At 45.8% G+C, this 25050-nt stretch overlaps 3 protein-coding genes across 3 annotated transcripts; 1 reads left to right on the top strand and 2 right to left on the bottom strand.

The window, feature by feature from the left end:
* The first annotated feature begins 793 nt into the window (after nt 1-793).
* LOC128408905 (L-amino-acid oxidase-like) lies at nt 794-13664 on the top strand. Its single transcript, XM_053378952.1, has 7 exons — nt 794-806; nt 3161-3384; nt 5280-5386; nt 6234-6435; nt 9279-9332; nt 10382-10518; nt 12595-13664. The coding sequence occupies exons 1-7, from the start codon at nt 794-796 to the stop codon at nt 13358-13360; spliced, it is 1503 nt and encodes a 500-aa protein (XP_053234927.1). The 3' UTR covers nt 13361-13664.
* Nucleotides 13665-15802: 2138 nt separating this feature from the next.
* Nucleotides 15803-16747, bottom strand: LOC128408739 (olfactory receptor 2T2-like). Its single transcript, XM_053378763.1, has one exon. It carries the CDS (start codon nt 16745-16747, stop codon nt 15803-15805), a length of 945 nt encoding a protein of 314 aa, XP_053234738.1.
* A 5793-nt stretch (nt 16748-22540) lies between these two features.
* On the bottom strand, nt 22541-23479 carry LOC128408941 (olfactory receptor 2D3-like). The gene has a single exon (XM_053379025.1). It carries the CDS (start codon nt 23477-23479, stop codon nt 22541-22543), a length of 939 nt encoding a protein of 312 aa, XP_053235000.1.
* Nucleotides 23480-25050: the final 1571 nt, after the last annotated feature.

Below are 25050 nucleotides of genomic sequence, written 5' to 3'. Positions count from 1 at the left end.
TCCCAGGTCCTAGTCGAACACTATCTTGGTTTATTACCATCCAACACTGCTCCTTGTCTTCACTGTAGGATATTTTAATTTAATATATTTCATTGTGTGTGTGTGTTAAGGTTACCAGATTTTGTTCAATGAATCTGGGGACGCTTTTCAACTTCCTCCTAAATAGATGGATTTTGTCAGGGGACTGATCTGTAAATCTGGGGACTGTCCCCGGGAAACCGGAACATCTGGTAACCTTAGTGTGTGTGTAAAATATTTTATAACCTGACCTGAGCCCAGTCTAATCGGACCTAATGTCTTCTAATCAGTCAGTAAATATCGGGGTTGCTAAATAGCTGCCAGGGAGCAAATTACACTGTAATCTCTGACATTTCCCTTCCTGTATTTGTAGAAAGATTGACTACATCCAACTTTCCTTGCTTCCCACCCATTCCAGTTTTATTAGACCCTTAAAAATCTTACAGGATATCCTATAAAACCCATTGTGCAAAAGGTGAGATCTTCTTGGCCTCACTTTTAAGCATTCCAGATCAAGCTTTGCGTGTCTTTCCCGCACCTGTAAGGTGTTTTTTAAAAGTACTTCCTTAGAAGATATGCGACTATATTGTGCCATCCGTCTCGGTTGTGTGTAGTGTGCTTCAGGTGACCTTTACCAGATAGGTGTGTTTGGGAATTGCCCTTTGAGAGGTTGGTCACCAAAGAGGTTTCTGAATCACTATTGGCTCATAGCCTGCCACATTCTGGCTATAAAATAAGAGCATTCACTTGCCATCCTTACACTGCCTATCAGAACATGGACCAATTCTGTAAGTCTTTCATTTTCTCATAGAAATTTTAGGATCCACGTGTCCTCTGGGACATCAAGTTATGGCTATGCTCTTTCTAATTTTGATTTGTTTTTAACTTTATAATGTCTTCTTCTTCTTCTTCTTCTTCTTCTTCTTCTTCTTCTTCTTCTTCTTCTTCTTCTTTTGCTGAAATATATATATATATAAAAAAAAATGTCCAGTAGCACCTTAGAGACCAACTATGATTGTTCTTGGTATAAGCTTTCATATACACGAAAGCTTATACCAAGAACAAACTTTTTTTAAAATACATTTTTATTAGTTTTTTTAAACATATCATTTCCAACAATCATTTAACATAACTTCTTATCTTATACAGTATTTTAGACTTCCGTCAACAACCTCTGAAGATTTTCCGTTCTTTATCACTTGTTCTGCATTTCTTAATTTCTCTATTACTTTTAATTATCATTAACTAATAATTCTCTTCATAGTCTTTCTTGCAATATTTCAAGTAGTCCTCCTTACAGAACTTCTTGCAGTCCTACTAGTGTAATCTGTTCATTACAATTGCTTTTCATATTCCAAGAACAAACTTAGTTGGTCTCTAAGGTGCTACTGGACAATTTTTTTATTTTTTATATATTTCGACTGCGTCAGACCAACACGGCTACCTACCTTCTGTTGCTGTTACTGTAGTAACTTCATAGCAACATAGTCAAGCTGGCTAGAGCCATATGTTGACTATCCCTTATGGAAACCTTGGACAAACCTCTGTTGGGGATGATTAAGGTATATGACATCCTTTTCCAATCTGGTGCCCTCTAGATATTGTTGGACTACAACTGAGCATTGACCATGCTGGTGGGGGATGACGGGTGTTGGAGTCCAATAGCGTTGAGTGGGCACCAAGGCTGGTATCTGATGCCTGATGTGAGAAGGACAAGGAGATGGATCCACCATCTCTTCCTTGATCCCTTGCTTAATCATAATAATAATTTATTATTTATACCCCGCCCATCTGGCTGGGCTCCCCCAGCCACTCTGGCCGGCTTCCAAAAAAGTATTAAAATACTGTAATACATCAAACATTAAAAGCTTCCCTAAACAGGGCTGCCTTCAGATGTCCTCTAAAAGTCTGGTAGTTCTTGTTCTCTTTGACATCTGGTGGGAGGGCGTTCCACAGGGCGGGCGCCACTACCGAGAAGGCCCTCTGCCTGGTTCCCTGTAACTTGGCTTCTCGCAGTGAGGGAACCGCCAGAAGGCCCTCGGTGCTGGACCTCAGTGTCCGGGTAGAACGATGGGGGTGGAGACGCTCTTTCAGACATACTGCTTACAAAGTTCTTCTTTGAATTCATTTTTTTTTTTTGTAACTGTCGTCTTAATTGTAACGATGCCTTTGTCTTCATCTTTTTAATACCTTTCTTCATCATCTTTGTGAAAAGGAATGCTTTCTGACATGGGAGGGCTATAAGTCAAAGCCGGCAGGGAAACAGGGAAGTTTGGAGGAGACTTGGAGCTTTCGCACATGGTAGCAGCTGCAGTAAAGTGAAGAAGAACTATTGGGAGGCAATATCTAGTTCTGTGTCTTCATTTTGGCCAAGGACAGCTATACAGTTAATCAGTGCTGTTTTTCTAGAAAAAGAGGTGCTGGAACTCACCATGAACCCCTCCCTTGTTCTCTTATAATGGCAATGGCACCCACCTGAGAGGTGCCGGAACTGAGTTCCGGATGAAAAAAAGTCCTGCAGTTACTACATCTGATTCTGTTGTGAGAAGAGACTACAGTAATATTTCTCTGGCCCTATTTGTAACATAGACAATTTAAAAGAAAATAGGGACCAGGTTTCCACCCAGTTGGGTGGGTCAAGCACTAAGTGGTTATTTCAGTGATTTCTAGAGAATTCAAAATTGGAAGGTGCCAAAATGCATGACTCAAACAAATCAACCAAAATTTGCATTTTTCATGCATTATTATTATTATTTATTATTATTATTATCATCTGTATACTGCCCTATACTCACAGGCAGTGCTTTTTTTCTTAAAAAAAATGTTTAGGGGTACTCTTATTTTTGACTCAAAAACCCCCACCATTTTATAGTTCAAATCGGGAAGAATAAATACAGTAAATGGACAGAAGTACAAAGATTCACAAAATGTTTAGAGGTATGCGTACCCCGAGAAAAAAAGCACTGCTCACGGGTCTCAGGGTGGTTCACAACATAAATTCACAATATAAAAACACAAAATACATAATAAAATAAAAAAATCCAATTTAAACCACACATTTTAAAAGGGCATCAGATGTCATTTCTGAATTTGCCCTCCTTTTTTATATATAGTTCCTGTTCAATCATTTCTTATTTTCTAGCACTTTTCCCGTTCCTGCTGCTCGTGATAGCCTTGGTTTCCCCAAATCACGCTGAGGACCGCGAGGAATGGATGAAGTGTTTTGAGGATCCCGACTATGAGGAGCTGTTAAATGTTGCCAGAAATGGGCTGGGAAAGGCTTCAAATCCAAAGACCATTGTGATTGTTGGGGCAGGAATAAGCGGGCTCACTGCTGCCAAATTACTGAAAGATGCGGGACATCAGGTAATTGTACTAACAAAGGCTGCAATCCTGTGTACACTTTCCTTGGGGTCAAGTGGATTTACTTCTTAGTAGCCATGCATAGGGACGCGGGTGGCGCTGTGGGTTAAACCACGGAGCCTAGGACTTGCTGATCAGAAGGTCGGCGGTTCGAATCCCCGCGACGGGGTGAGCTCCCGTCGCTCAGTCCCTGCTCCTGCCAACCTAGCAGTTCGAAAGCACGTCAAAGTGCAAGTAGATAAATAGGTACCACTCCAGCGGGAAGGTAAACGGCGTTTCCATGAGCTGCTCTGGTTCGCCAGAAGTGTCTTAGTCATGCTGGCCACATGACCCAGAAGCTGTACGCTGGCTCCCTCGGCCAATAAAGCGAGATGAGCGCCGCAACCCCAGAGTCGGTCACGACTGGACCTAATGGTCATGGGTCCCTTTACCTTTACCTTTAGCCATGCATAGGTCTGCAATCTGAGAAACAGGTCTTTAATCTTGACAAAAAGGAGGAAGAAGGGGGGTGGGTCTAAAATGAGTGGTTCTGCAGAACATGGACTCTTTCCTGCCATTTGAGACCCTTAATTGTAGGTGCCAAGGTTTGAACTGCGCATCTTGCTCCATATAATGAAGCTATTGCCCCTCCTATGTGCAGAGTTATGTTTTTTGCATCCATGCTTGCAGGGCCCGATCTACTATGAAACTAATGAAGGTTAAGCTTCGGGGCTCTTAATCTCAGAGGGGTCCCTGATGTTACTTTAGTCCACATTGCTTAATTTTGGGGGCCATCTAGGTAAAAAGGTAAAGAACCCCTGGACGGTTAGGTCCAGTCAAAGATGACTATGGGGTGCAGCGCTCATCTTGCTTTCAGGCCGAGGGAGCCGGCATTTGTCCACAGACAGCTTTCCGGGTCACATGGCCAGCATGACTAAACCACTTCTGGCGCAACGGGACACCATGATGGAAACCAGAGCACACAGAAACACCGTTTACCTTCCGGCAGCAGCAGTACCTGTTTATCTACTTGCACTGGTGTGCTTTTGAACTGCTAAGTTGGCCTTTCAGAATATTTAGAATTAGCCAAATAGACAGATATAATAAGACAAAAACCAAAAAGTGAAGTGAAAAAGGAATGGGAGTCTCTAAATGAATACCTTAAAAGCCAAGGTTCGAGGACAGAAATCTGGCTGAGTCTGGAATAACCTTGTGAAGTGAAAGGATAAGAAAGAGGGATTTATATCTGGATGCTAGGATAGAGATGATAAGGAAACAGGAAAACACAATGAGAGGTAAAAGAGGTGCTGTGGGATTGGCGGAAGCCAATGTTTGTTTTTCTTTTTAGTGTTTATATTATTAACTTGTAAGATATGGATTTGTGGGGGTTTTTTGAATGTCGGTTTTTGTGTTTTGTGTATTGTTATTTTTCGATATTTTTCGTGTTGTGTGGAAAATACTAATAAAATTTATAATGTAAAAAAAATGAACTGCTAGGTTGGCAGGAGCTGGGACAAAGCAACGGGAGCTCACTCTGTTGTGCGGATTTGAACTGCCAACCTTCTGATCGGAAAGCCCAAGAAGTTCAGTGGTTTAGACCACAGCGCTACCTGCATCCCTTTTGGGTCTACTAGACCCCATTTGAGTTGGACAACTCAAATTCATTATTTTTGTTGTATGTATTTCAACAATCCCAAAGTTTGGGAGTCCGTAGCACAAATCTTATAAAGGTGTGGTGATCTGTCGTGGAACAACCCCACTGAAGAAAGTGGTTGCCCCAACCTTGTTTCTGGTTGTGAAGGGGCCCCCATGACAGTCCAAGCTTCAGGATCCCCAAAATGTAGGTGTGCTTGTTTGTTTCTGGAGCAGCAATCGGTAAGGAAGTGAAGCATAAACAGCGACAATGCATTTGTTCCTAGGTTCAGATTCTGGAAGCCAGTGACCGCATTGGGGGTCGGATAAAGACCTATCGTGAGAAAGACTGGTACATGGATGTGGGACCGATGCGTCTGCCCAAGGCACAGAAGTAAGGCAAAAAGCTTGTGGCCAATCATGCACAAAACTCATTCTGTTTTAGATACATCTGCGGATGAAGTACTTCATTTTACCTTGTACCCTCCTTCCCATTTCCTGGAATTAGCAGTTGGTGTGTTTTTTTTAGTTTTGAGTAGGCATCTGCCTAGAGAGCAGACTTGGGAAGGGGAAGTGTTATGGCTATCGGGTGGTTGCTCGAGAGCAATCAGGCAAGATGCCTCACTGGTCTGTTCTAAAGCTTTATTATTGGTGCTAAAAACCTTTACAATGCAGAGCGCCTCTATTCCATGTCTTGCTCATTCACTGGCAGAATCTGAGAGTGGGCGGTCCTTAAATCTTCCCCAGCAGAGTAGTCTCTTCACCCCCAGTCTACGCCTCCCCTCTCTGCGCGAAAGCCTACTGCGCAAGGAAGGCTTGGGTAACGGGGAACCTCCCCGCTTTGCTCAGGCAAGGTGTCCTGGCACCGCCTTGCCTTCTCCGAGCCCTGCATCTCCTCTCCACTAGAGGCGTGGCTTCCTTCCTCCGCTGAGGAAGGGCTGCTTCCCATGATCTTTGGGGGCTCTCTGTAATCCACCCGCCCTTTCCCCTCTTGCCCCTGAGTCAATAGCAGTTCCCTGACAGGAAGTGACCCTACAAGACCTGCTGCATTCTTGGCCATAACAAAATATGTTCAGCCTTTCGTTCCTATCAGGCATTATCCTCCCTTCTGATCTGTGGGTGTGTAATGAATGCTTCGCAGCCTTGCTAGCATCCCTGAATATGAAAGTATCATGTCCTGTTATATTATTTTACACATATACTTTTTTTAAAAAGGCCTTTCTTACTCCTTTCCCCCGCAGAATTGTTCGTGAATATCTTAAGAAATTCAACCTCACGTTAAACCCGTTTGTTCAGACGGATAAGAATGCCTGGTATTTCATTAGAAATAGAAAGGAAAAAGTGGCTGCGGTGGAGGAAAACGCCAAGCTGTTTGGATATGAAGTGGCTCCCAATGAGAGGGGGAAATCTGCCTCTAAACTCTTCCACGAGTCACTGGATCGGGTAGGTGTTTTGTAAAGAGGCTGTGTGTTCATGAACCAGCTTGCCTGCATCTTAAGGTCTTCTGGTAAGGCCTGGCTCCAAGTACCCTCTTCCAATCACATAGGACTATAAAGGCCCGCCCAGTCTAGCATCCTGTTTCTAGCCAACCAGATGCCTAGGCAAATCCAGCAGCAGGGCCTGCGTTCAGCAGCCATTCTCCCAAGTAGTGGTCAGCGAACTGGCATCGCTCGCCCGGCTTCCCAATGCCGAGTACTGCTGCTGGTTACAAAGAGGGAGAAGGGCAAGATTGGTGGGGTCCAGGACAGAGCCAATGCACCCCACTGCACCCAAACTATAAGGAGTTAGTTCCACAACACTTTGGCCCTCCCAACATTGGGAAGCCAGGTAACCACTGCCACGCTGCCCTGCTGACTGACACTGCCTCTCCCTGCTTGTGATTACCTGCAGCAGGTATTCAGTTCGGCAGTGGAACTGGTTACTCCCTTTAGCAGATACACACTATGCTTCTACAAAGGCCTTCCCATGGTGGTGCTCCAATTTTTTATTGGGGGGAGGGAATGCCCTTCACAGGGAGGCTGGCTGGCCTGGCTGTGACCGTACAAGCTTTTGGGGGGGGGGCAAATTGAGGCCTTTCTATTGGCAAAGGCAGGGACGCGGGTGGCGCTGTGGGTTAAACCACAGAGCCTAGGACTTGCCAATCAGAAGGTCGGCAGTTTGAATCCCCACGACGGGCTCCCGTTCCTCAGTCCCTGCTCCTGCCAACCTAGCAGTTCGAAAGCGTGTCAAAGTGCAAGTAGATAAATAGGTACCGCTCCCGCGGGAAGGTAAACGGTGTTTCCGTGTGCTGCTCTGGTTCGCCAGAAGCGGCTTACTCATGCTGGCCACATGACCTGGAAGCTGTACGCCGACTCCCTCGGCCAATAAAGCGAGATGAGCGCCACAACCCCAGAGTCGGCCACGACTGGACCTAATGGTCAGGGGTCCCTTTACCTTTACCTTTATTAGCAAAGGCACGTCAGACTATGGATGATTTCTGGAGTTGCTTTCTAGTCTGCTCTTCCCATCTTTTCTTTCTTTTCTCTTCACGCTTTTCGCAAAGCTTCTTTGTCGGTTTTGCGCTGTGTTCCTCTGTTGTGTAGATTCATTTTGCTCACCCGTTGTTGCGCAAGCCTTGCGTCTTTTGACGCGGGTGGTGACTTTTAATTGTCAAGGCTTTATGATGAAGGGTTTAAAACAAACAGACAAATAAAGCAACACATGCCCTCCACATCACACATAAGACAACTCCCATAATTCCCCATGCAGATATTATTACTTCCAGGCTGGGAACTTGCAGTGCACATGACTGCAGACATAGCCCACTTCCCAAGCCTTGCCCTGAAGTCCAGTTTGTTTCAAAACAACATGGCAGTGGTAGGAAGGAGCTGCTGCTGTTCAGAAAAACACAAGCCCCAAACTCCCTTTGGGCATCTGAAACTCAATGCACAGTTGTGGGTCATTACTGTTAATATATCGTCAGAGCATATCAGTTAACATAAGAATCACTTAATAAATCTTCAAATGTGACCAGAGTGTTTTTTCTTAACCAAATACTGAATCATAGAATCATAGAATCATAGAATCATAGAGTTGGAAGAGACCACAAGGGCCATCGAGTCCAACCCCCTGCCAAGCAGGAAACACCATCAGAGCACTCCTGACATATGGTTGTCAAGCCTCTGCTTAAAGACCTCCAAAGAAGGAGACTCCACCACACTCCTTGGCAGCAAATTCCACTGTCGAACAGCTCTTACTGTCAGGAAGTTCTTCCTAATGTTTAGGTGGAATCTTCTTTCTTGTAGTTTGGATCCATTGCTCCGTGTCCGCTTCTCTGGAGCAGCAGAAAACAACCTTTCTCCCTCCTCTATGTGACATCCTTTTATATATTTGAACATGGCTATCATATCACCCCTTAACCTCCTCTTCTCCAGGCTAAACATGCCCAGCTCCCTTAGCCGTTCCTCATAAGGCATCGTTTCCAGGCCTTTGACCATTTTGGTTGCCCTCCTCTGGACACGTTCCAGTTTGTCAATGTCCTTCTTGAACTGTGGTGCCCAGAACTGGACACAGTACTCCAGGTGAGGTCTGACCAGAGCAGAATACAGTGGCACTATTACTTCCCTTGATCTAGATGCTATACTCCTATTGATGCAGCCCAGAATTGCATTGGCTTTTTTAGCTGCCGCGTCACACTGTTGGCTCATGTCAAGTTTGTGGTCAACCAAGACTCCTAGATCCTTTTCACATGTAGTGCTCTCAAGCCAGGTGTCACCCATCTTGTATTTGTGCCTCTCATTTTTTTTGCCCAAGTGCAATACTTTACATTTCTCCCTGTTAAAATTCATCTTGTTTGTTTTGGCCCAGTTCTCTAATCTGTCAAGGTCGTTTTGAAGTGTGTTCCTGTCCTCTGGGGTGTTAGCCACCCCTCCCAGTTTGGTGTCATCTGCAAATTTGATCAGGATGCCCTTGAGTCCATCATCCAAGTCGTTGATAAAGATGTTGAATAAGACCGGGCCCAAGACAGAACCCTGTGGCACCCCACTAGTCACTCTTCTCCAGGATGAAGAGGAACCATTGATGAGCACCCTTTGGGTTCGGTCAGTCAGCCAGTTACAAATCCACTGAGTGGTAGCATAGTCAAGACCGCATTTTACCAGCTTCTTTACAAGAATATCATGGGGCACCTTGTCAAATGCCTTGCTGAAATCAAGGTAGGCTACATCCAATGAATGTTTTAAGGCTGGTGAGGAAGGTTTCAAATGGGCATTTCTGATCCAGTAACAATATTTATGTTTACCATGCAGGTAACAAAAAACTGCACGATTTTGAAGGAAAAATACGACTCATATTCCGTCAAGGTAGGCAAAGTGGGCCTTTGCTTGTCTGCAGTATTTTTACTTTGATCTGGATTGTTGCCCTTGTATAAAACTTCTGTATGAGTTACCAGTGCGAATGGTTGATGGCTGAACTTCGCCTGCTTGTTCTCTGTCTTAATGGTTCATTAATGTTAAATAGAACTTGAACTAAACAGCCTTCTGAATCAAAGACTGTGCTCTGTAAAGTGGGCCACCTGGCAGCACGTTCAGGTACATGCACGCCACACTAAATCAATGGAGCTATCCTCTTAGCACGTTAGTGGACATGGGCAGGCTCTGACAGCCTGTGCATTTGCACTAACAGTGAAAATACAGTGGTACCTCGGGTTAAGTACTTAATTTGTTCCGGAGGTCCGTTCTTAACCTGAAACTGTTCTTAACCTGAAGCACCACTTTAGCTAATGGGGCCTCCTACTGCTGCCACGCCGCCGGAGCACGATTTCTGTTCTCATCCTGAAGCAAAGTTCTTAACCCGAGGTAATATTTCTGGGTTAGCGGAGTCTGTAACCTGAAGCATATGTAACCTGAAGTGTATGTAACCTGAGCTACCACTGTACAGCCGTTCTGTTTGCTAAAATTATCATTAGGCCCATAGAATCATTGGCTGGTTGGGAAATTGGATGCAGAAGACAAAACAGGAATGGTGAATCTGTGATCATACTATTGGACTATGTTTGCGGATAAATTAGCTACAGTGGACGCTCAGGTTGCGAACGTGATCCATGCGGGATGCATGTTCGCAACCCGCAGCGTTCGCAACCTGCCTTTGCGTGTCTGCGCACGCGCGGGTTGCGCTTCAGTGCTTCTGCGCATGCGCAAAGCGTGATTTAGTGCTTCTGCACATGCGTGACTGCTGAAACCCGGAAGTAACCCGTTCTGGTACTTCCGGATTTCGGTAGTCCGCAACCCAAAAAAACCCAACCTGAAGCGGCTGTAACCCGAGGTATGACTGTCTAGCTCAAATAAGGAAGCATGTGTACTTTTAACTAGCCTTTCTCTAGCTAATCCCCAACCCCATTTCCTCCAAACAGGAATATTTAATCAAAGAAGGAAATCTGAGCAAGGGAGCAGTAGATATGATTGGTGACCTCTTGAACGAAGAAGGTGGATTCTACACTTCATTTATTGATTCTGCTATGGACTATGTGACCTTCTATGACGATGACAGGTAAAAGGGAGGGGATATTGTATCAGCTTCATTAATACTGTAACTGAGTTGGATAGAGTTTTGGTTTCTCATTATTCCAACCTGAAGGAGCGTCTCCACCCCCATCGTTCAGCCCGGACACTGAGGTCCAGCTCCGAGGGCCTTCTGGTGGTTCCCTCACTGTGAGAAGTGAGGTTACAGGGAATCAGGCAGAGGGCCTTCTCGGTAGTGGCATCCACCCTGTGGAATTCCCTCCCCTCAGAGGTTAAGGAGATGAGTACTTATATAGCATCCGAAGGCAGCTCTGTAAAAGGAAAATTTTAAAGGCTTAATGTTCTATTATGTTTTCATATATGCAGAAAGCCGCCCAGAGGGGCTGGGGGCAACCCAGTTGGATGGGTGGGGTACAAAGAATAAATTATTATTATATTATAAATTTGGTTGTCCACATCTCCACTTCAGTTTGCAGATTTATTTAGTTATTAAGTCCTTGTGAAAATTTAACTGCGCTTTTCTCCTAATATATGCATTTGGAAGAAGATCTGTAGATTATTATTATCATTTATTTATACCCTGCCCATCTGGCTGGGTTTCCCCATCCACTCTGGGCGGCTCCCAACAGAAAAGGAATAATAATAATAAAGCCAAAAAAAAAAAAATCAAAAATCAAACATTAAAAACTTCCCTAAACAAGGCTGCCTTCAGATGTCTTCTAAAAGTCAGATAGTTGTTTATTTCCTTGACATCTGATGGGAGGGTGTTCTACAGGGCAGGTGCCACTACAGTGGTAACTTGGTTTTCGAACATAATCCATTCCGGAAGACCATTCAAGTTCTGAAACTTTTGAAAACCGAAAACTCAATACGAAAGCCTCAATACGGAAAGCTCAATACGGAAGCCCTGTGGCATGTTCTCCATCTGAAAAGTGTTCAAAAACAGAAGCATTTACTTCCGGGTTCACAGCCTTTGAAAACTGAAATGTTGATCAACGGAGACGTTAAAAAACCGAGGTACCACTGTACCACCGGCCCTATTGCTAGGCAAAGTGAGGTGGCTGCCTTAGGTGGCAGATGCAAGCTGTTGGAGGACAGAGTTGTGCATGCCACACAGCCTGCACTATGGCTTCTAAGCCAGTTTGCTTCCTTCAGGTGTAGGGGTTGGTCCACTGCCAGTTCAGTCAGCTTCCAAGCACAGAATGGTAGTAGACACGATCTTGGAATAGCATTGGAGGGGCAACGTCTTGCCCTTTGCCTCAGGTGGCAAAATGTCTTGGTCCTGTTGGAAGTTTGGTAAATATATACAGTAGTACCTTGGGTTACATACGCTTCAGGTTACAGACTCCGCTAACCCTGAAATAGTACCTTGGGTTAAGAACTTTATCTCAGGATGAGAACAGAAATCGTGTGGTGGCGGCAGCAGGAGAACCCGTTAGCTGAAGTGGTGCTTCAGGTTAAGAACAGTTTCAAGTTAAGAACGGACCTCTGGAACGAATTAAGTTCTTAACCCGAGGTACCACTGTACTGCAGGGGTGTTGAGAAAGAAGTAGCCGGAAAGTATAACAAAAACGTAAGGTTATTACTCATGGCGCACAAAGTCATTCTTAGGCTTTACATGGAGCCAAGATGGAGCCAAGAAGTTAACTCTAGGACATGCTAACTCAACTTGGAAAAAAAGCAGGAAGGAAGTAAAACCTGAGATGAAATAAGCTGCTTTCTCAACAAGCAGTTACTAAATGAGAAGGAATCAGGGAGGAAGGGAAGAATAGGTTGCCTTTTGGTCTACCGTATACCCCTTACTGGGCCAACCACTGCAACTTGAGGTAAAAAGGCTGGAGGTGTCACAAAGGAGGGCCAGAGAAACACATAAAGATAAGAAGCGGCACAGCGAGGGGAAAATCAGCAGTGAAATGTGATGGCTGTGCTGCTCTGGATACCATCATTATATGCCTTAGTAACTGTAGGAACCAGAGAATAATAATATGCCATTTTGCTCTTGGGAAATATAAATGTTGCAGGGAGCATATTTTGCTTAGGTTGTTCAATGACTTTTCCTTTCTTTTCTTTTTCTGCTCCTGTTTCCTCCTTCTACCTCCCCAAGTTTTGAGGAAATCACAGGAGGATTTGACCAGCTCCCCAACGGCTTCTCCAGGGAAATGCCCGGGACAATCCGTCTAAGCTGCAGCGTCGAGAAAATACTTAGCACTGGCAAGAAAGTGAGGGTGTTTTACCGCAAGCGGGGCAAAGGAACCTTGTCGAGTCTGACCGCCGACTACGTCATCGTCACGGCGACGGCGAAAGCTGCTCGGCTCATCAAATACCAGCCTCTTCTTTCCCACCCCAAGGCTCGCGCTCTGCGTTCTTTTCATTACGCAAGCTCTACCAAAATCGCCTTGGCCTGCACAGACAGGTTTTGGGAGAAAGACGGGATCCGAGGTGGGAAGTCGATCACGGACCGCCCATCCCGAATGATCTATTACCCGAACCATGTCTTCCCTAGTGGCCTCGGGGTACTCCTGGCCTCTTACACGTTTAATGATGACGCTGACTTCTTCGTTCCCCTCAGTGAGGAAAAGTGCGTTGACGTGGTGATGGATGACCTGTCGGAAATCCACAACGTCTCCAAGTCTTACCTCAGATCCGTCTGCAACAAGCACGTTGTACAGAAGTGGGCCCTAGACAAGTTTTCCATGGGGGCCTTCGCTCAACCCACTCCATACCAGTTCACCCAGCTTTTCGAGGCTTTGAAACAGAATGAAGGGAGAGTGTACTTCGCCGGAGAGTACACAGCCCACCCGCACGCTTGGATCGACTCAGCCATGAAGACTGCTATAAGGGCAGCAAGTGGGATTCATCTCAGTGCCTGATCTGTGTTGCAGGACCTGCAAAACAGACCTTGGTGATCTTTATCCTTCATGAAAAGGAAAGCTCAGTTACTTGATCCTAGCTGATGATTCTTTGCGTACTGCCAGTTTTGTTTAGCAGCCACTGTAACTTTGCAACAGTTTGAATTCATCTGCAAAGGCGCGTTCCGCCATTGTCTCCCAAGGCAGACGGATGCCAACCGGCTAATGTTTTCTATTATTCTTTTTTGGAGAGTGTTTTGATTTTGTCTTCCCAATATGTTGTATGGCATATTGATGTGTTATCTGATTCCCTCCCCCTTTCTATGGCATAATGTATATATGCATATTTTATTTTCAATGGAAGTCGTTTGGAGACCCTTTGGATGACAAACAACTAATCAGATAAACAAACAAACAACAACAACAACAATAATAAATAATTTTTTTATTTATATCCCGCCCTCCCCAGCTGAAGCCGGGCTCAGAGTGGCTAACAACAGTAAATAAAGGGATTTTCTCTCAACCTGCTGTGTGTGTGTGGCAGTGGATGATGTGATGGAGCAAAAATAATTTCCTTATTTGATTCCTGCATTGCAGGGGGTTGGACTAGATGACCATCAGGGTCCCTTCCAACCCTACGATTCTACGATTATTCATCCACTACCCCTCCTCAATCAATTTATGGTGCTGTTGTTTTTTAAGTGATGCACAATATTAAAGAAGATTCATACTGAGGAGGATAAATCATATTTTTTAACTGCATTGCAAGGCACAATCTGTTTGCATTTTCAGGCTGCCAGGCTAATGGTCTTAAATGAAATAAACGCTGCTCAGAAGTCATTGACCGCATTCACACATCATTTCAAGCCATAGTTACGTCTAACTATGATTTGTGCAAAGCTGCCCAAATCATGACAAAGCCATTTTTCACCTTCTCACCCCTTGCTTTTTCCTGTAAGACCTATTGCAGTCGTTAAGAGTCGTCAACAGGCTCATCACAGCTATCTGCCAATCACCCATTCCCACCACCCTTCTGAGTAATACCCCTCCCCACCTTCTCACTATATAGAAGGATCTGGCAACTTCTGTTTCAGTGTATCTGAAGAAGTGTGCATGCACACGAAAGCTCATACCAAGAACTAACTTAGTTGGTCTTTAAGGTGCTACTGGAAGGAAAAAAATTTTTTGTTTTGACTATGGCAGACCAACATGGCTACCTTTCTGTAACTAACACTTATTTATGGTATGCAAAGGTGAAAGTTCAGAAAGGATTCACAAACCATATAATTAGGAAAAACTTAGATAGAGTATGGGATAAATATAAGAATTTATTAGAGGTAAGAACACCATTATGGCTCTCACTGCTGGAAGCTATAGTGGTAAAGAAAAAGAATATGATAGAAGGTTGAACAACTTATAGAAATTTATTAAAACAAGAGGGAGGAGAATATAAATTGAAAAAATTAAAGGAATTATCAGGAAAATTATAAAGTATTTAAAAAAGATAGGATACAAGGGTTGGGGAACAAATCTCACAACTGGAGAGAGACCTGTTGCAATGTAATATAAAAGTGTTGTCTAAAATGTATAAAATATTATTGGAATAGGAGCCAAAGGATGAGCAAGTGAAATCCTCAATGATACACTGGGCAATAGATATCGGTCATAACATAGATATGAAAGCATGGGAACTATTTGAATGGTCCACCCCCACTACTTAATGGATCCAAATGGCTTCCAGAGAGTTGTAGTGGCACACATAATACCATGTTGATGGCCTCTCAGCTGATTCCCTGGTGGCCTACTGGAATGCAGAGTTAACCAGGGCCATCGACTATCTGGCTCCAAAGGGCTGGCTCCGATTGCATGGAGCTCGCAAGAAGACACAGTCAGCCTAAGAGAAAAAAATATCCACTGCAGGGTCCTAAAAGTGTCACATACACACAAACACACACACACGCTCCTCCTCTTCCACGGCCCTTCCATTAAATCTCCCTCAGTCATTTACCACATATGTGATCTCCACCAGAACCTCTCTCTCTCCCACCTACATCCCCAACTCTCTTCCCAATCCATGCTCATCCATAGCACATGTCCCCCTTTTACCCCAACCACTCACTTCCAAGCACTTCTCTGAGATATCCCTGTTCCTGCATCAAAGTTGCATGGCTTTGAATCTTACACAATACTCCTGTTATCTTTGACTTCTGTTACAATTGCAAGGACATTGACCTTCTCCAATACAAAGTGGTCAAAAGGCCAGACTATGCTTGTTAGATACATAGAATGGAGTTATATAGTATTGCTCTTAATTAAAGGGGGTGGTGGGTGTGAATCCTTATCAGGAGGGCAGCATAGGGTGTCTGAGGGTTGCCTCTGTCCACATGCAACTTTGGTCTCTCCTCACCAACCCCCCTGCCCCATACAGATTACACCCATAGATTGCCTCTGGGGTGGCCAGCCTCAGAATTTACTCAACGGTATATTCAGAGTACATTTTTCAATCCGTTTCCTCAGTGCAGCCAGCACATCTCGGTTCCTCAGGCTGTATATCAGGGGATTCAGCATCGGGGTCATAATGTCACAAAACACAGAGATAACCTTATCCTGTTGTGCTGTTCTGTAGGACCTGGGTCTCATATACTTAAAACTGGCTGCTCCATAGAAGATGCCAACCACACAGAGATGGGACAGGCAGGTGCCAAAAGCCTTGCGCATCCCTTCCAACGATTGCATTTGTAGGACGGTCAAGAGAATGGCAATGTAAGAAGCCAGGATGATGGAAAGGGGACCCAGAAGCAAGATTATGCCGGTAAGGTATATCCCATGTTCATAAGTGGATGTATCAGAACAGGACAATTTCAGCAGAGCTTGGACTGTGCAGAAGAACTGATCGATCCTATTTGACTCACAAAAGGGCTGTTGGAACACAGAAATGGTGTGTATCAAGGCATGAAGAGAAGCACCGACCCAGACGCCGGCCGACATGGCCAAGCAGATCCTCTTGCTCATGAGGATGGGATACTGCAGAGGCTTGCAGATTGCCACATACCTGTCATATGACATGAGACTCAGCAGGAGGCATTCTGCTCCTGCCATGGTCAGCGTGAAAAACATCTGAGTCGCACACCCAGCCAACTCAATCGTGTTCTCCTTCCCTAAGTAATCCACAGTCATCCTGGGGACAATAGCAGAAATTAGACAGATGTCCATGAAGGACAACTGGCTGAGGAAGAAGTACATGGGGGTCTGAAGATCAGAACCAGTTTGGATCACAAATAGGAAGAGGCAGTTTCCAGACAAGGCGATGAGGTAGGCAAGTTGGATGGCAGCGAAGATAACAGTGTGCATCACGGTGTGGTTGAGAAGACCGAGAAGAATGAACTCAGTCCAGGACGTCCCATTCATCCTTCGTGTCAGAGGTGCACCTGAAAAGATGGAGGCATGAGAACTGGAGCAGAGCAAGGGCGAGATAATAATAATAATAATAATAATAATAATAATAATAATAATAATAAATTTTTATTTATATCCCGCCCTCCCCAGCCGAAGCCGGGCTCAGGGCGGCTAACAACAATAAAACAGTACAAAAGTACAACACAAACAACACTCTAAAATCATTCATTATAAAATTAATTAAATTCAAGCCACTGGCCACCATTGGGCCAGAGCTCCGCGAAGATTGCCGAGGGAGGGAGTCAGGCTGTGCCCTGGCCAAAGGCCTGGCGGAACAGCTCTGTCTTGCAGGCCCTGCGGAAAGATGTCAAGTCCCGCAGGGCCCTAGTCTCTTGTGACAGAGTGTTCCACCAGATCGGAGCCACAGCCGAAAAAGCCCTGGCTCTAGTTGAGGCCAGCCTAACTTCTCTGTGGCCTGGGACCTTCAAGATGTTTTTATTTGAAGACCGTAAGTTTCTCTGTGGGGCATACCAGGAGAGGCGGTCCCGTAGGTACGAGGGTCCTAGGCCGTATAGGGCTTTAAAGGTTAAAACCAGCACCTTAAACCTGATCCTGTACTCCACCGGGAGCCAGTGCAGTTGATATAGCACCGGATGAATGTGATCTCGCAGCGAAGACCCCGTAAGGAGTCTCGCTGCAGCATTCTGCACCCGCTGGAGTTTCTGGGTCAGTCTTAAGGGCAGCCCCACGTAGAGCGAGTTACAATAATCCAGTCTGGAGGTGACCGTCGCGTGGATCACAGTGGCTAGGTCAGGGCGAGATGAGAAGTGATGAAGGAAGCAGTGCAGGGGAAGGAGACAGATAGGAGCAAAGGAACACCCTAGCTGCCGGAACTTCTTTTTCAAACATTCTCTAAAGTAGCTCCATGTTATGTATTCAGTGGTCAGTGAGATTACATACATCATGCTGAAATGAGGATGGTTGGGGGTAAACCTCCAGGCTTGTATGCTTTAATTAGAGCTGCCACATGTCCGTTTCCCCCTGGAAATGTCCGGGATACCAATGTTGAAATTACAATCCGGGGGGATTGTCAGCAAAATGTCAGGGTTTTTGCAAAAAGCTCAACAACTTTTTGTGTCTGGGTTTTTCCTTCTTTGCATATGTCAACCCTAGAACTTGAATGCAAAAGTTTAGTGGCTTTCAGAAATCCATAGGGGTGCAGCTGGGTCATCTCAGAGCTGGGACTTTATTGTCCCACAGTCTTTGGGTGCTTCAGTTGTGACGCACACAGTTCTATTTGTGAAGCACACAGTTATTAGGGATCTAAAAATCAATTTAGAAATAGTCCCCTCCTCTCCTCTCGAATCCCCTGCTTTCTATCTCTCTCTACATTCCTGATAGGCAAGCTGGAGCAAGAGGAACAAACAACAGTCTGCCAAGTCTGATTGAAATAACAGAACCTTTGAGCATTTTAAACCCACATAAACCAGAGCACCATCATGCCTAAGGAATAAAATGCTCTTTGCTTTTGCGGCCCTTACACTAAGCCCATTCCCTTGGGAATAGAGGGTTGGGGAGACATTCAGTTTGCATTAAAAGACTAATCTGTCAAATCCACACTTTCCAGAACAAGGTGAGAACTAAAACGGAGACCTCCTTTGAAAGTCACACCTACCTGAATTTTCCAGCCAACCAGTGTTAACAAACATGTATAGAAAAGTGCACATAAACAAAACAGATAACTGAAAATGGGAAAGGAAAATGAGCAGCTGGCCAACACCCAGTCCCCCCTAGACTATAACATCTTTCAGAAAAGAGAGAGCAGAAAGGACTTGGCGGGGGCCGTTGTCAGATCTGTTCATAGCCTCAGCACACCCATCAATTCTGGGGGCTGATAGTGGTCATTTGCTGCGGAGAACTGGGTTAAATCATGGCATTTTGAACTTCAACCCCCAACCCCAGCCCTGGTTGAACCACTGGAAATCCAAATGCCCTTTAAAACTCCCCTGTCCCCATCTTCTTATTACCTGCAATCTACACCCCACAAAAGGTTGCTATGCTTTCCTCTGATGTTTGACTTTCCATCTGCATTCCTCCGTGAAATGCTTCTTATAGCCCAAGGAATCCTTACCAGTGGGATATGGTGCTGGAACAATCTATTTTATTTTGCAACTATGGCTATTCCTTTGCGTCGTTCAGGCAACTTAAAATGGTCTCCTTGGGAGAGAAAAGCCTTTCTGGGTTTACACGTCTCCTAAATCCCACAGCTTTAATTAACGTTTGGGCTGGAGAAGCTGCAGCAATTGCCTATGGGATGTGGAGGGACCCAGAGACATTGAGCGAAACAGAGGCATAATAACTTTATCGAATGGACCAGATCATAGCCGCATTCAGTATACCAGTCTTTTCCAAACAGTCACACTCGCAACTGAATTCTGCATATCAGGTGCGAAGACACAGAAATGCAACCAATTGGAGCTTAAAAGAGGCTATGCACTTATTGATTTGAAAAGGTACCATACGGTGGCACCTCGGGTTAAGTACGTAATTCGTTCTAGAGGTCTGTTCTTAACCTGAAGACCACTTTAGCTAATGGGGCCTCCTGCTGCCGCCGCGCCGCCGCTGGAGCACAATTTCTGTTCTTGTCCGTAAAGAACTTTCCCTCAGTCTGTCCGTTGATTTCCCCAGGTTTGCCAAACATATCTCAGAGGGCTCTGCCAGGTCTAGATCACATTCCAATAACCATTCGCATTCCGATGACCCTGGTCCTCCTCCCCCCGTCCTTCTTAGGTAAGCCTGTCTTAGCGAGATGCCATTTGAAACTGCGTCATAAAACTTTCCTCCGTTCTCCAATGTTTACCAATCCTCTCTTTGATCAATAATTCACTCCACACAGTTCTTGAATTCCTGCTTGTGATTAATAAACTGCAACGATTCTTCTCTCTGGGGTGGAGGGTTATTAATACTCACATAAGGCAAAGAAAAGAAAAGTTTTTTCCTCCACCCCCTTTCCGTTTCACTCCAAACATACCAGTCTTTTAATGGTGATTCCTCACTTGATTTATTTGTCCCGCCCGTCGCTCCGCTCACAGAGATCTATTAATCAGCAGTCTTTCTCCCGATCTTCGCTTGATGTATGTGCTTTGGCTTCTTTCCAATTATGTATTTCCAATTATATATTTCAAGCCAAAGCGAACCAGTGCACTGATTGGAGATAGAGTCAGGAAGAGCCGACTTCAGACGAGGGCTTGTGCCAAGTGTCCGCACCCCCTTCTTTCGAATCCGGGGGTGAATTATGGACACCGCTGGCAAGGTAGTCCCCCCCATCCCCTTGGGGGGGCCGGGAAGGCTGCATACTTCCCATAGCAGCCTCTTAATTACCTCGTGTGGGTCGGAGAGATGTTATTGTCGGCCATCTTCCAATGCGCCCCCTGGTGGCCCTCTAACCTGAAACTGTTCTTAACCTGAAGACCACTTTAGCTAATGGGGCCTCCTGCTGCCGTCGCGCTGCTGGAGCACGATTTCTGTTCTTATCCTGAAGCAAAGTTCTTAACCTGAAGCACTATTTCTGGGTTAGCGGAGTCTGTAACCTGAAGCGTATGTAACCTGAAGCATATGTAACCCGAGGTACCACTGTATATTGATTTGAACCAATGGAACAATTAAGGACCACCTCTTATGTCAGAGATGGGGAAACATGTAGGCCTCTGAAACTTGTGGTGGAAAGCCATGGCCAGGAGTAGTGTGTCCCATTTTGCCACCTGAGGAGAAATGGGAAGATGCCGCCATGCCACGCCACAGTGTTTCTTACGTGGGTTGTGCAGTAAACCCATGAAACAGCAGCAACAACAGCAGGTTCCTAGTCATAGCTCCATGGCAGATCTTCTGCTTTGCATGCACAAGATCCCCAGTTCTAACCCTGGCATCTCAAGAGACGACCCTTACATGAAACCCTACAAAGCCAACTCCCAGTGTCATCTCTACTGAGTTGAGTGGACCCATGTTTTGACTCAATCTAAGGCAGTTTCCCATGCTTCTAGATGTAGCTGGGTGCCATCACCTACCAGTGTCAACCATTTGCTCTGATTTCTGGGGCTGGTGGTAGCAGGTGTTGAACATCTGAAGATCCCTAGGCGTTGCCCACAGCTCCTGTAGATAACAGCACATCCATCATAGAGTCAGAGACGCAACTACAATACTATTTTATTGTCATTATCCAGTCGAATGTCACCATGATTCATCTTCTGTGGTCTGAGCATGGAAGCGTTCTTTTGTGCTCTGACACAGTTTCCAGGTTCCCTCTTTTCGTCACCCTGGACCTTGCTGTACTCTCTGTACAGTCACCAACTCTCCCCTCTGCCCTCTATCTTGTGTGCTTTCAAATAGCACAATGGTGTTTTGAGACCCCACTTTAACTGTCCTGTATTCTGCTGCTTTATTGTCCCTCAGATCAGAAATGGGAGTGTTAACCATGGCATCTCCAGTCTTTCCCTTTTCACAGGGAACCAACAGATCACTATTAACAACAAGAGAGAACGAGCCTGCTGCATAGCCTTTACCACCATGTATTTGTCTTTCAAAGCCCTCCAAATTGGTGAACACCACAGCCTCTGGTGGGAGTGACTTCCATAGTTTTAACTCTGCACCGTATGGAGAAGCACATTTGCTTATCTGTCCCGAATCTTCCAATGTCCAGTTTCATTGGATGTGCATGAATTCTAGAGAGAGGGAGAAATATTTCTCTCTCCACAGTGTTTGAAGTGGCAAAAGAGTGCTTTAGATGTATTGTGTGAATATGACCTATAATCCAGTCAATAGGCTGCATTGCACACACACGCACACACACACACACACACACACACACACACACACACCTCTCTTTATACAAGAGGGATTGCCAAAGACATATTCCAGCCAGGCAAAAGAAGGGTGTGGAGCAGGATCAGTGAGGGGCAAGACCTGGGAAGATTCCTGAGGGCTGGACACAGAGACCTGAGCTTCCCCACTCCTGCAGCATATTGTAGCACCCTCAGAGATTCTATCTGGGTGGGTGTCAGAAGCAGACCAGCAATAACTCACACGGCATCAGTGAAGTTAACGCTCTTTATTCAAAGAAACAAAACAGCTCAGGCCTAGAGAGCACAGCAATTCTTCCCAGTAGATCTTGCCCCAATGAGGCAGTTGCGAGGACTGAAGGTCCCCATCTTTCCACAGCTGCCTAAGTCTCCTCTTCCCCCAGGACTTCCAAAGTAATTAGAGACTCTGGCACCTTATCTGCCTCTGCTCCTCTCTCTTCATACCTCAGTGGGTTCTGAGAGACCAAGGAGGAGGGGAACAGGTCACAGCAGGCATAGGAGACCCGTGGCTTCTTCATCTGTTTGCTCATCTCTGCCTCTTGGCCCCCCTCCTCTTCAGCCTCTGCTTCTGCCTCTGAGTCTGGGCTGCTCTCTGCCACAGACGCTTCCTGCTCACAAAACCCTGTTGCCCCTTCAGCTTCCAGCACCTCCTCCTGGTCTGCTCCGTCTTCTCCCTCTGGCCACTCATCGTAGTCCCACCACCAATTCCCTGGCTTTCAGCTTTCTTCTCTTGGAGGTTCCCCAGCTGGTGCCTCCCACCGCCCTTTGGCATCCAACCAGTCACTGGCAGATGCCTGATGTACCTTAGCAAGATGCAGAAACCTTCTTGCCTCACCCCCACTCTTGAACAGTGTATGAGTCATGCAATGACAATAGGATGGGCTACTACCGGTTTTTTCTTGTTTTCGTTTTTACTTTGCGTCTGCCCGTGAACATTAGGCACTACAGTTTACTGTTTGAAAACCAGCTTGACCAGGGCTCCTTTGACATCATTGTTCCTTAGGCTATAGATAAATGGATTCAAAAGAGCAGTCACCACATTGTAAAACAGAGAGAACTTCTTGTCCCTCTCTGGCTCATAGCTGGATGCTGGGCGCATGTATATGAACATGGCAGCCCCGTAGAAGAGCGTCACCACGGTGATGTGCGAGGTGCAGGTGGAAAAGGCTTTGAACTTTCCTTCGGCTGAACGGATGCTCAAAATGGCTGCTAAGACAAAAGCGTACGATACCACTATGAAAGAAAGTGGGATCATGAGCACAATCACCCCCACCACAAAGTCCACCAGCTCATTGACCCGTGTGTCTGCACAGGCCAGTTCCAAGATGGCCGGCACCTCACAGAAAAAGTGGTTGATCTCATTGGGGCCGCAATAAGGCAGCTGCATGGTGAAGCCAGTATGCATCATGGCAAAGAAGAAGCCACAGGCCCACGACCCGGCAGCCATCTTGAGGCAGAGAGGCCTGCTCATGATGAGGGTGTAGCGCAGCGGGTGGCAGATGGCGGCATACCTATCGTAAGCCATCACAGCGTAGAGGACACACTCAGTTATCCCCAGGGACAGGAAGACGTACATCTGGGTAGCGCAGCCAGCAAAGGAGATGGTTTTCCTCTGGGAGAGGAGGTGTATCAGCATCTGGGGTCCTATAGTGGTACTATAGCTGATGTCCAAGAAGGAGAGGTTGGCCAAGAAGAAGTACATGGGTGTGTGGAGACGGGAGTCTGTCCTGATAAGGATGATAATAAGGCTGTTCCCTAGCAGGGTCATCAGGTACATGGTCAGGAAGATCGCAAACAGCAGCTTCTGCATTTGGGGCTGGCTTGAGAACCCGAGAAGGATGAATTCAGTCACAGAACTTTGATTTGCCCCTGTAAGATCCTTTGCCATCCTTAGCCTAAGACAAATGACAGGGAAGTTTAAAAACTGGCAATTTCACGTTAAAATGCATGAACAACAAACAAAATCCCCCCCCCACGTCCCTATGTGAAGGTGAAGGGAACTGGACCTTCCCCACTCCCCTCACATAAAAGTCTCATAGTTCGTCACCCAAACTCCCTTCCCAATAGCATCTATAGCAGAAATGCACTGGGCATGGGGGGCAGCATGGGGCAGGTAACACTGGGGACAGGGAGGGGCAGCACCTACCTGGCCTCCCATTGCCGCCTGGTCTCCGCAGCTTACCGGCAGACAGAGGGGAAGGGACAAGGAGAGGTGGTGCAAATGCACTAGCAGGAAGGGCTGGGTTGGCTCTGCCAGTGAGTTTGCACTACACTGACCACGTCGCTGCCTTGTCCCTCCCAGTAAAAGCTGTGGTGATGCCAGTGGCAGGAGGTCCAGAAAGCACCTTACCATGGTCGGATTCTCCTTACCTCACTCCTATGCCCCTCTTTAAGGTCAAAACCAGATATAGAAAAGGTGATCATATTATTTGTCCAGCTAGTCCAATATACGTAGTCTATTGCTCCAAACAGAAGCTCTAGAGTCAAGAGGTAAAATTTCAGGGAAGCATATTTTGGCTATAGGTCAGGAGGGACTTTCTTGCAGTAAAAACTGATTGACAATAGAAGAGACAACCTCATTCACTACGGTCATTTCAATAGACTCTGGATAAGGACGTTGCATTTGTACTGCGGATTGCAGACTGCATGATCTCCCAGGTCCCTTATGACTCTATGATTGTGTGCACTCTGCTGCAGCTGCAACCCCCGCCTGCCCCCCAACTTCATGCATGAATAGGCAGACACATTATTAAGCCACTGCCACCCCTAGTTTGACCCTAGTCTGAAAACTGAAAATGGTCTGCTGGGGTAAGAAGCCCCTCAGAAAATGGGTTTTGTTTTCAGGAACCAGATGGTCACAATATTTAGGGACAGTGAGAATTTCCTTTACCAGGTCAGACTGGGTGATGATTCTGTTTCTTTGCTCCATCAGACTTCTCCTAGCAATGAAGGATAACTTCCTTCATCCATATGGGCTTCTCTTTAACAAGCCTTTAGTAGTCTGGTGTCCTTCAGAGGGACTGGACCACAACTCTCGACAGCCCTGATCATTGGCTGAGATTAGAAGTCCAACACATTTGGAGAGTCTCAGCATGGGGAAGGCTGCTTTACGGGGTCTTCAGGTCTCTCCCGTCCTGATGATTCCCACCCCTGTCCTGTTGCAGCCAGTCAAAGATTTTACCGCTCAGCCAAAGATCATTTCATTCCCTCTGGCAGCAGAAGCACACATAAAGGAGGAAAACTTGTTTTTCAAGAGCCAACTGTATACATAACCACCAAAGCAAGGAAAAGCTAACTTCCTCATTGTCTTAGGTCTCAGATTCTCAGCTAACGGATCTTTCCTATACTCACACACTCATTTAGAACAGCAAGAACACCAATGACCCTTTTAAATATTTTGGAATTTTTTGGATGAAAATCTGGAAGGTTCCATTCCTTGGTGTCCATTATGTCTATGCA

Source organism: Podarcis raffonei, chromosome 2 (assembly GCF_027172205.1).
Source record: "Podarcis raffonei isolate rPodRaf1 chromosome 2, rPodRaf1.pri, whole genome shotgun sequence".
NCBI classification, from domain to species: Eukaryota; Metazoa; Chordata; class Lepidosauria; order Squamata; family Lacertidae; genus Podarcis; species Podarcis raffonei.
Note: the sequence above shows the minus strand (reverse complement) of the source record. Positions and strands in the feature narration are given on the sequence as shown.